Source organism: Acanthisitta chloris, unplaced genomic scaffold, assembly GCF_000695815.1.
Source record: "Acanthisitta chloris isolate BGI_N310 unplaced genomic scaffold, ASM69581v1 Scaffold44464, whole genome shotgun sequence".
NCBI classification, from domain to species: Eukaryota; Metazoa; Chordata; class Aves; order Passeriformes; family Acanthisittidae; genus Acanthisitta; species Acanthisitta chloris.
Window position 1 is genome coordinate 338 of NW_008671771.1, and position 12,575 is coordinate 12,912.

General features: G+C 38.6%; 1 protein-coding gene across 1 annotated transcript; it reads right to left on the bottom strand.

The window, feature by feature from the left end:
- Positions 1-851: 851 nt before the first annotated feature.
- Positions 852-12,422, bottom strand: PMS2 (PMS2 postmeiotic segregation increased 2 (S. cerevisiae); the record flags this gene model as incomplete). Its single annotated transcript, XM_009074208.1, is given in 16 exon segments — positions 852-1,272; positions 1,588-1,757; positions 2,680-2,780; positions 2,976-3,073; positions 3,075-3,118; positions 3,121-3,143; positions 3,959-4,844; positions 5,837-5,989; positions 6,384-6,468; positions 6,781-6,880; positions 7,558-7,655; positions 8,931-9,068; positions 9,552-9,735; positions 10,468-10,570; positions 11,650-11,736; positions 12,283-12,422. Coding segments are annotated over 16 exon segments (2,554 nt in total), but the record flags the coding sequence as incomplete, so codon positions are not given.
- Between the last annotated feature and the right edge of the window lie 153 nt (positions 12,423-12,575).

Below are 12,575 nucleotides of genomic sequence, written 5' to 3' on the forward strand. Positions count from 1 at the left end.
GAATCATTGCAAAAGAGCTCTTAGATCAAGTCCCACTATTAACCTGTCACTCCTCTGTAACCCCCTAAACCGTATCAATCCAGATGCCTCTTAAACACTTCCAGGGATGGTGACTCCACCACCTTCCTGGGCAATCTATTCCAGTGCCTGAACACCCTAACTGGGAAAAACTTTTTTCTGATACCTACTCTAAACCTCCCATATCATCTCATGGCTGTTCCCTCTAACCCTCTCACTCTAGGCATGGCAGAAGAGACCATCCCCTGTCTCTCTACAACCTCCTTTCAAATGGAGGTGTGAAGGGAAAGGCATCCATAAACACGTCAAATATTGATCCTACAGAAGGGGAAGATCTTAGCTACTTCTTGTAGTGGTTTCTGAGGCAAAAAGACAATTTTCTAACTATGATTCTACTGTGAGATAATTTAGACTGACCTGATGGGCAGTGCCTGGTGAGACAGCTGTTTTCCATACATTCTCAGTAAAAGGATCCTTGTTCTTGAAAAACAAGTTTGGAATATGAAGGGGTACACAATGCTAATTAAAAGTAAATATGCCAGATTAATTATTCTATTCAAGCCTTAAACACAGACACCAGTAAGTTAATCATTCAATGCAATATTAATGGTTGAAGGAATTATCTAATGAAACCCCAGATTTAGTATAAGGGGGGAAAAAAGTATTTTAACTTGTGTATCATTTCCATTTTCTTTAAAATCATCACTTGCAGGATGTATAAACATAGAAAGTTAATATTTGGTTTATGGCATTACTAGGGACTTAAATTCACATTCCACTTCATGTTAAGAATCAGTGTATTTGCTGTAAATGAGGTTCACCTACTCCTGATCTTTATATATAAACATTTAGATTTATTTTATAAAAGTCTTGATTGCACAGACAAGTAACACACACAGTAAACTGCAATAAAAGAAAAGTTTTTACATGTGAGTTCCAGTATGTTGCTGTTGACTTGGCAGGAATTACAATGCTGAATTGTCTTTAAGTGCTATTGTTACCAAATTTGATGACTGGCTAAAATGTTTTTACTCCAAATGAAAGAGTCACAATAAAAGCTCAAAATATGGCCAAGAATTAAAATTGAACATGTTAATAAAGAGAAATTACTTATTCTGGTGAAATCAGGTCTAAACTGACTATGTGTCTCATAGTTGGCCTTCCATGGGGGCAGTTCCAGGGATGCTCAATCTCACCCATGTGGGTGATCAGTTTTCTCATTTCCTGCACATTCAGGGCAGTTCCAATCATCACCTGCAAAGAAAAAACTTAATTATTATTTCCTTTCTCCATACTGACAGCTGACACAGATCAGAGCAGTACTCCAGCTACTAAACCAGACCCTCAGAAGACAAAGCACAGCTAGCACAGTGCTCCTAAGTGCACTAGCTTGGAACAAAGAAACAACCAGAAATGCTTCCCAAGTGACACCAGACAAAACAAAGGATATTAGCTGTTGGCACTCAATAGTAAATAAGCTTCTCCTGCAGTACATACACAGCCACAGCCACCTGTAATACAATAGAAATGTGGTGTTTGTATGAAAACAAACAGCAGTGCAGTACTTACAGACTTCCTGCAAGCTCGAGAAGCAAACATCTGTCTGACCCTGGAGGGTCTGCACATCACTCCAGGGCAGTCACTCAGCATGAAGATCAGCTCATCTATGTCCTGTGGACCAAAAGTCCAGTTTTTGCTCGTTGGCAACGATATCAGTTTAACTCTTTGAGTTACAGGAGCTGGAAGGTTTGAAATGATTAATAAAGAAACAGATCGATTACATTTTCTTGAAAGAAAAATCGAGAAACTCCTTTGATACATTAATGTGATGTGATTTGCACATATGCCAACGTTTAGTCTTTTGACAGAGGTAATTAACTAACCACAGTGGTCACTATGGCAAATGTCCTTTTAACATTAACAAAAAAACTATTTGCAACTTAAAAGCAGATAGATCCAATCTCTGACAAACCTCCCATTTCAAAGAACAAATGGTTTATGAAGCTATTTTGAGGTTATGTGACTACAAAATAACTAAGGATTTCTGATGGCCAGAGAGTGATAAATAATAGTATTTTTAGGCCCAAAAAAATCCCTAAATGGAGATTCTGGAATGAAGACCATGGAAAAAAATGTGTAGTGACTTCCTAAACAGCAAAGTGGTGACACACAGCACTTTCATTATCTGCACTGTGTAAGGAAAACAGTAAGGACCTTGCAGGTTACAGAAATGGCTCAAAAGTACATAGCAAGTCAATGCTAAAGCCTTAAGGAAATCCAAAGATCATCAGTTACCAATGGTACCAATTTTAAATTCCTGGATGTATCCCTTGCCTGCACATACCCCTGCAAGTGCAAGAGCAAGACCAGCAAGTACACTATAAAGCAAAAGGGTTTTATTGTAACATGTCCAGAAAATACACATCCAGTCATAGTGTCTAACAGTGACTCCAAAGGGTCTTCAGAAACCTCTGCAAAAAGCTGGTGAGATAAATACTGCACAATGTTCTGTTAAATCCTAAGTCTTAAAAACCAAACCAACCACATACAATAATGTATATTATGTCAAAACTTCTGGTAATTACCCAAAGGATTTTTGCATAATAAATAAGATTAAACCACTGAACTTGTTTATTTCCAGCAATTCTGGGCCAAACTCACCATTTTCATTTATAACAAAATCAAACCCATTTTTTCTGAATATTTCCAGATTTTCAATCAATACACTTTCATTTACTGCTGTTAAATTGAGATTTTGAGGCCTGGAAGAGAGAGACAAAGATGGTGTTACACAGGTACACAGTCCAGACCAACCTAGAGATGCTAATACAGAGCTCTCTATGAAAACACCTCACTCTGCTTCGTTAAAAAACCCTCACAGTTACTTCTGAGTGTTACTCAGCAGAATTAAGTCAGTTGGGTAGCACTGAACTAAACTTACCACTGAAAATACTTACACTATCAGCTTCTGCCCCTGGAGAACAGTGTGTTGTTGCAACATCTCAAAGTTGTATTTCTCATCAGTAGCATGTTGGTCAATTATGAAAAGATCAGAATTCAACTTTGCTATTATAAACCCTAAATTGAACTGGCCAATGATTTCCATTTTTGCAAACATTTCTTTACTGTAGACAGAAAACATGGAGAGATTATAAATTACACCTCACCGTTACCATGTTAGACTGCAAAACTTAAAACCATCTTTTTCTGCCCTGCAGAACAGACTTTACATTTAATAAAAATAAATGTCATTTAAGCAGGATATAAATGTGAAAAAGTCCAGTTCTCTGGGACCTGTCACTGACTGATGAGGCTATTTCTGACAGAACACAATCCGTCCTTGATTCAGGACTCATTCAGGGCTCTCCCACTGGTGACCATCAAACTAGGAACAGGCAGGATGGCAATAGTCCAAGTAACACTGAAGACAGCATCAGGGCTTTGAAGGCAGGTGACATATTTGCCTTCTTTTCACAATTAAAGACTTTCATAACACCTTTTTTAATACAAAATTAACAAATCATGGACTTTTACTGTCCAGTGACCACCTGAATGTAACTAATTTTTACAGCCACATCTCACCACATTTCCAATTCACACGAGGGAGAAATGTAAGTTACAAAGTCTTTTCACAGTGTCTTATCTGTCATGAAGTCTGGTGTTTCTCTGACTGCACTGCAACTTACAAGGTTGAACTAAGCCAAATCCATGATGTTTGTGGCCTTTTTAGTGTCGTTTTCCACATTCTGTTTGCACATAGTTCAAACAGCTGCTCTGTCAGTAACACAACTCATCAAATAGACATTTTAAGGACATTAAATAAAACATAGACCCAAATGTAACAGGTTCATCTAAGCCTCCTGCACATCCCCCAGGACAGGTCTTGTATTTTTCCTTAATCATAACAGATGAATACAATATGTTAAGAAAGCGACAATACCTGATCTCTTTTCTTAATTCATCTTCTGCTACTTTATTGTCCCCAGGACTAATTTTTGCTTTAAATCTTCTGTAACTTTCTTTTTCTGTATTTTTCTGCTGTTGCTGTATTACGTTTTTTACCTTTTCTGCCAAAACCTTCATAGAGAATTCCAGAGGCACAGTTTTCTTTTCAACTTCTACCAGTACATCAACACTAATGTTCTTCACTTCAGAGTGTTTACCTGCCTTGGAATCATCTGCTTCACTTTGACAGTTTCTGCTTTTAAGACATTTCACTCTTGGGGAAGAACCTTTGGCTTCCTGAGAGAACTTATTTCCATCAGTCCAGTCATTCACTTGATTTAACTCAGGTTCTGTGCCCGAGATCTGAACATCACAGTCCAATGATTTTTCACTACATCCAGCAGTTTTAAGACATTCATTTTGAAGTTGTTCTTCTGTGCTGCAGAATTCTTCAGGGGAATTAACTGCACTTTCACTACTGATGCAGCTCACAGCTTCTGGTGTACTGCATCCAGCATCTGACTCAGAAATGCTGCAGCATCCAGAATCTGCATTATCTTCTAATTTTCTGCTTGGAATTGACTCCTTTGAGTTCATCTTAGGACAACTCTCAGGCTCCTTAGCCAAGACAGCCCTTTGTGTCTTTACAGTAAGCAAAGTGGTATCAAGCAACATTTGTCTGGGGGAACTGTGCTGCTGTTTTACCTTTTTAGGGCTTTGAAAACTACTGTCTGTCATTTGATGGAGAGAGAATGACTCCCTTAACCTGGCAAGAGTCATTGTTCTTTTGCCTTCACCACTGGGACTTTCAGTCTTGGCGTCAGATAGCATTTCTACCTGAGGCTTTTCTGTCTCTTCAGCAAGTGTCTTCTTCAAGTTGCCTAATAAAATCAAAAGAAAAAATGTTTAAAGATTCTACGTTAGCTGGAAACCTGAATTAAATGATGTGTTTTAGTAAAGGGAATGAAAGTAGAGAGAAAGATAGAAAACTGTTCAAAGGAGCCCTCAAGCTTCAGACAATGAGTATGGCGCTAGAGTGAATTAATAAGGACCAGACTAGCAGTCACATCTTGAAGCCACTTAATGGCACTCCTGAGAATGAATTTGGAATCTCTTCTTAAACAGGAACAGCAATCAGTCCTATCAGCACTTTTATTTATAGCACCAAAACAGTTTAATGACCAGGTGACAATAAAAAGTGAATTTCTCTTACACTTTAATGGTCACTATAAAGTTCCATTGGCAAGGGGTTAAGGAGATGGTACAACAGCTACTTGTAGTATATGGGTTTGCAGGGAATTAGAGGACTTCAACCTTGCAAAGTGTCAGCCTGAGATGTGTTTTAATAAAGATTAATTTAAAATAGCAGTAAGAACTAGGCTACAACGGACTCTGCATGTCAGTAAAAAAAGGAAAATTAGAAGGGGTTCTCTTGAATGAAAGGAGGAGGATGAGGTGGTGGTAACACAGAAGAACAACAGTCACAACAGAATCATCAAGATCTGTAGATATCATCAAAGAATCAAAGTTCAGAATGCAACAAACACATACTCAAATTTCAGATTTTATTTATGAGCCCTTAACCATTCTTCCTCAAGGATATTTAAACAAAGGAAAGACAGATCTCTCCCAGTATCTTGGGAGAAATCTCTTTCAAGCATTATCAGTTAATTTTGTGCACATTTTTTCCCCACAAAGTTGACTGTAAATTATGTCGTGCTGGTATGTGTCATTTCCACATCACTTAACTTCAGATCCTACTTTATTTTTATTTATCTAATTCATTTCTTCTTTGGGCTTTTAAAAACACATTTTTCCACTTTCAATTCTCTACCATATGTCGTACATAAAACTTCCACATTTTGTGTCCTACCTGCAATGTCCAGAAGCTTCTGATTGACACTGAGTTTGTTAACATCACTACCAAACATTGCCATCAGAGAAGTTTTTAAAATTGCCAATAAAACCTTTTCCTCCTGAAGTAAGATTTGCCTTTTGTCTGGAGTTACATTGATGTCAACACACTCTGGAGAGAAAAAAAAACACCACGAGAGTGGTTTGCTTTATAAATAAATTTTCACAGAATTAGCTTCTCTTTTGTTTGTCATTTTGTCTGCAAATTACACTTATCTGTCTCAGTGTTCCACACACAAAAACATGATACAAGTTTTCTTGCATTTAAGCTAACCTTGAGATTGCCTTTTTGTCATTACTTAAGAAGTTACTTTTGAGTATAAAAAAAGTGGAAGAGACAAATAGTGGAACCACAGCTAGGCCCTATCTTTCCCTCACCAGCTCTGGATCGAAACATCCCCAGGGTGCAGGAAGTCCTAGAGATGAAAGTTATAACATTCTCTAAATAAAAATTTCATTGAAGAAGAAATTGTAATAGCCTTTACTGAAACTTATTCACAACTTACCAGAATCTACCCCAATGTTAAGAACAACAAATGGATACTGGTGTTTATTGTAGAAGTGATAAACTTCATTCACAATCTTAACAACCTGCAGAAAAGGTGAAAACACAATGAAATTCAATACCGTTATCTATTTCTCAACAGGATTTGTTAACTAAGTCTCTTCAAAACAATTAATGCACTAAATTGTATTTATGACAATACTGCATATGTACAATATTGTACTATACTGTATTACTGAGCTTTTGTTCAGACAAACAGACACAACGAAGACAAAACCCTGAGGCACAGGAACTTGCAGTATCAAACCACCAACATACACATGAGCTACTAATCCTGAGGTTTTCAGAGAATATTGGATAAGTTAGCACTGGTGATGTTAGGAAAGGAAAAGCTTCACCTTTGCTGGATCACACGGACGCTGGTTGATAAAGAAAAACTGTCTGTCTGTCGTACTCCTTCCCACACCATGATCACAGCGGGAGATGAAGCCTGTGATTCTGCAGGATAATAATGCAACAAGGTAAAATGGAGGAGAAAAGCAAACCAAATTTTTCTGTCTCTGAGCATATTTAAGAAGGATATTTTATAAGGGGCTCAAAGAAACACTACCACACAGCATCAGTATATAGGTACACGTATTTCCTCTCTCAACTCCTTACCTGACAAAAGCTCCAAAAAGGATCAGACAATTGACAAGCAGCTTGCTCTGGTTTCAAAAAAAAACCAAACCCCATAACATTTGTAATTTTTCTGCTCTGAGAGCAGAAAAGAGATCAGTTGTGAACTGTCACTGGCAAATAGATGCATCAATATCTGACCAGTCTCACGCATAGTGAGAGATACAAAAGTACACTTTCAGAAAGTAAAGGGTAATTTGCTTACACAAACTGATTCACATTCATCTCTCACCACTTCTCAGTAATGCTGCTGAGGAAATACAGGTATGAACAGCAGGCACAATTCACCAGCGACACTCAGCAGATTACAGTAACAGATAACTACGTGGGATGTAAGTGATGGTCTTTCCTAAACTGTATACTAGTATCTACTGTACTGTTCTTGCTTGTTTTCAATACTATTAACCCCACACTTTTTTTCTTTCTTTTATGTTTATTTAAATTGTTGTTTATGGTCAAGTGCCACTGGCAACAGTGGTTTGTACTTTTCTAATTACCTATACAGATTTTGTGGCGTGTCAGAAGTGTTGAGTCCATATTCTTCACAAACAGCTTCACTAGGAGGGAGCTGAACAAAAGGAGTAAGGCTCTGCAACTGAAAAAAAAAAAAAGAGAAAAAAGAGGAACTGAAGGGTTAAACCTGTATAGATTTTCCCCTTCTATTTAATTGTTTATTGACCTTAAAATTTGTTTAATAAAATGGTGACTTTCTTCAAGTTGGTTGATCCAGTCAAACACTTAAAATCCCCAAACCTCCTAGAAGATAGGAGCACTGTTCACTGAGAAACAGAGCAATGCCTTAATGAATGGCTGTTCTCATCCTTTGGTATCACAACCTTTGCCTTAAAATATACATAGACAGAACAACAAATTGATTGATGCAGTTTGGACTCTCGAGCTCCTTACATATGACCTAAACAAGTTTTTATGCAAGAAAAAAAATTTTAAAAAAAGGAAAAAAAGAGTAATAGAAGTTTCTTTAGAAAGAACAACAAAACTATTAGAAAGTATCTGTTATTTGAATCACAGGTTCCTTAAGAACAGTTATGTTTAGCACCAACATTTTCCCAGTCTTGCCACGAATATTTTTCTGCCATTAGAGCATCTTTGACTGATTTTACATTTAAGTATTCATTATAATAAAAGCAGCAATATCTAAACATTCTCTTCAAGTAACTGCAGTTTCAGCTAGGCTTGTTGCCATGTGGCAAGACAAATTTACATCTTCCACCTCCTCTCAGCCAGTGTGAAGAGGTTTGAAATCTCTGCAGGGGCAGTATTTCTGATGGCTGTAATGGATGGTTGTAGGAGGGATGTTTTGATGCTTTTTTCCATCTTTGCTTTCACCTAGAGGATCATAATTATCTTTTTATCTATTAGAAAGCATCACAGTCTACAACTTTACAGGGGCTGAGTGCAATCAGCCCCTGTAAAGGTTACCCAGCACACTAATGAAACTTAGTTTCACAGGAAGAGCTTGCAAAACCTAGAAACACCTCAGCTTTCTGTTCCCCATTGAGACATTCACATCACACCATTTTCAGGATTTTTTAAATGCCTTGTCTTGTGACACACAGACCATTTGCTGGCAGAACAGCTCTTAAAACTGGCTCTGGAGAGATATTAAGCAGTAACTCCATGTCCTAAATCATTTCTCTTCCATCAGAACACCTCTGGGCAGATTCAGAAGCTCCAGGGAGTCCGTGAGGGCTGCGGTGTCTGTCCTTTCTCTGCCTGCGGAGTGCATTACAAGCCAACATTGGTGCCACTGCCTCACACCACGAGAGGCTCTCACATCCTCCAGTTATTGCACATTAAACACATCTCGACACGACTACACAATCTCTCTTTTCAGTAATAAAAGCAATACCTGCTTTTGTCCAAATACTGCTGCAATATTTTCCTTTAAACTAGGACTCCCAGCAGTGGATACCACACAGCTTTTTTTCCCTTGGCCAACTTGGTTGGTGCAGTTAATCCTCACTCCTTTTGAAACAATACAATATGCCTGCAACACTTGAACCATCTTTGCATACTCCTAGTAAAGAAAAAAAAGTTCATATTTGTATGAAATGTTTCTTATTTTAAAACAAAAATGCATAAACAAAGCATTCAGTATTCGGAGGTAAGACAAAAAGGGAGAGTGTAAGTTTAATTTTTTTTGAAATATTTATAAACTAAATTAAAAAAGGATGTTTACAAGATTGATATTTAGCCATAGCACAACAGTCTCCGATTTTACAATACACAAAAGTGATGGTGATACAGATTCTTTTCAAAATCTGAACATTTGAGAACACATCTCTAAACCCAATTATTGCAGAGGAGAAGAGGAAAACATACAGGAAGACTTTTCTTATTGGATTAAGGTTCAAGACAGGCATGAGGTAGTCTGACATAATCAATGTATTCCAGAGAACTGAATTCCATTCAGTAGTGAATAAATTCTGGGGTTTGACAACTCCGTTGAATTAAGAATTTCTGACCTTACCTTTTTAATGTTCCTTTGAAATTCTTTGTGCCGCACTGGTAACGTGTAAAACAACTGCTGTAAGCTCACAGTTGTTCCCTGTTGTCGTGGAAGAGGAGTTCTCTGAGTAATATTACCATTGTGATCAAATACCAAACGGGTCCCAACCTTCGCTGACTTATGACAGGTAAAAATGGTAACATCACTAATGGAAGGAGAGAGACAACAGAATTATTCAGAGTGCCTTATGTATTCCTCGTTACCTAATCAGGCATGAAAACTACAGCAATACTATTAAGTTAATTACAACTAACTCTTCACCAAAAACAACTGAAAACCTACTCTTCACAGCAGTGTAACATTTTTCTAGCTACAACACAAACATTTTATTTGTCTCCCTTTCCTTCTAAACCGCAACGTTGAAGTCTGGTTTTGCTGGAGACTTAATTCCTCATACTAACAGTAACAGCAGAACACTCTTTATGCACAGCACTGTGTACAAGTGTATTTACCATGTAGCTTGTGCTATTTAAATGTATAGTTTGTCTGGGAAGAACTGAAACAGAGTTTTAATGAGTCACAGCCTAGCAAACAGCACTGAGGTATTACAGTGCTTCACATCAAAGGATCAAACAAACACTTATGCAAATAGATAGCCCCATCCTGTAAAGATTTGTATACTTAAGTAATGGTCGAATTGTATATAAAATGACCAATTAGGTGCTTATAATCATAGAATAATTTCAGATGCTGCGAATCACAGAATAATTTTGGTTGGAAAGGACTCAGGATGTCATGCAACCTACTGCTCAAAACTGACCTGGCAGTAAGGAACTGGAAGTTTCCAAAGCCTCATTTTATGATAAACTGAAAAGGTGCGTTTTGTTATTTTTGTGCATATAGGAACTTTCTACTAACAATAAATAACATTCATTACCTTAATGCACAGAGTGAACTTAAAGCTTCACCTCGAAACCCAAATGTTCCAACATGTATCAGATCAGAAAACTCTTGTATCTTTGATGTATAATGTTTCAGAGCTGGAAAAAGATATTTCAAATATATATTTCACTTCAAAGTGACACTAGTCTATGCAAGCACGTTTTGCACGTCAAGAAGCAAAAAACCTTCTGTATTATTCATTGTATTTTATATAACTATTAGAGATAAATTACTGCTTCCTTTCCTTTTTTCCTATAAATAAGATCTCTTTTGAATCTTCAGATTTGTAATTCCCTGTTTATACCACAGGTTTAAACAGCATCATGGGTGTAAGCACTACAAAATGCCTCAGAGCAGCACACAGTACCTGCCTCTGCTGCTGCTGTCAGACTCCGCCCTGCAAGAAACAGCTGCAGCTCTGTGCTGTGCATGGACAGTGGGCAGGGATAAGCCTGTTCCACCATGAATAGCTGAGGAGGACTCAACCCACACCAGCAGTGCAGCACTAGTCACCAGGTAACAAACTGAGTTAGCAGCAGCATCCCTGAACTTTCACTGTCCTGGAACAGCAGGAGAATGAGTGTTTGATGTACCATGTACATACTGTGAACACTGAAGTTACTGAGTAATAACTTAGGGTGGGAGAGATCCCTAGTTGTTACATGCAAAAAATATCACGATTTTAGTTGCAAAGGCCAGTTAGATTTATCAAACAGTGTTGCTTCCGCTCCCATTCTGTGCAATTTAAAACTAGCAAGTGGAGAATTTTACAGTCAGCCATGCAATTTCTGCAAGTATTCAAGTTTATAATTCCCCTCTCAAAAGCAGCCACTTCCACAAAGCTCAACTTCTTCACCAGTGACTCATGACTCAACATGAATACAAGTCTAAGTGAATATTTATGGGATTTTCTCCTCTGTAATTATTTCTGTTATTTGTGCCACTTAAACAAGCAATCAAATCAAAAACTATTTCTGAGCTACAAGAACTATAACCACAAAACCACTACACAAGTCCAGTCTGGCTATGCCTAAGCCTTGCAGGTCACACACATATTGTTTAAAAGCTAAGCATCTATTAAATATTATTAAACTCTGGAAATTAAGAAGAGGCTTTCTTACTGCAAACATACTTTCAAGATGTTCAAATATAAATTAGGGAAAAAAGCTCAACTTACTCAAGCCTTCAAAGTTTTCCTCTGCCACTCCATCTCCATTATCTGAAACCTCTATCAGTTCTGCTCCATGATCTTTAAGTTTTATATCTACAAAACAGAGTAATAAAGTGTTTTAATTCTGTGTGTTCGTACATGGCATTTAGCACCAATTTTGTGCTTGAAGTAAATGTATCATGCAACAGTTTTTCATATCAAGTTTGAACAACCAAAAAATTCTCATAGCTGTCATAAGTTAGGGCAACCAAATGCAAACCTGTGCCTGCAGGTAGCTCAGCTTCACTGCACTTCTGCCCGAAGAGAAGTTTTCCCAATTTTAAGAGCCACAATCCTGGCAGCTCTGGGAACTGCAGCCCTGCCCTAACCCTGGGCTAGCCTCAGGCTGCAGCTGGCAGAGCCTGATGGCCACTGCTCACCTGCACAGGCCACATACCTTATTTAGTGGCCCAAAAGGGCTACAAATCACAAACTCACATGCTTCTAGCAATGAATGCACCCGGTACCTGCGAATCAGAACGTTTTATTAGTCTGAGGTGTAAAATGACTGCAAACACACTTGCCCAGATTTTTTCCTATACACTGTGAGTCAAGGGTGCTTTAGGAGCCCGTGAGAAGCTATGAAATTCGACGAATTACCGATGTTGGTCGCTCCAGCGTCCAGGCTGTTCTCCACCAGCTCCTTCACGGCAGTGCTGAGGCTCAGCACGACCTGTCCCGAGCAGATGCGATGAACCGACTTGCGGTCGATGGGCCTGATGGCTCGGGCGGGCTGCAGGCTTGGGAGAGAGGGGCGGAACACACGGCAGTGAGAGGGCGAAGGCAGGAGGGGAAACCTCACACCGCTCGCCCGTTCCTCAAGCGAAGGCAACACGGAGCTCAAACCCCCATACCCGCGGGGCCGCGTCCGAACGGGGATACCCGCAGGGCGC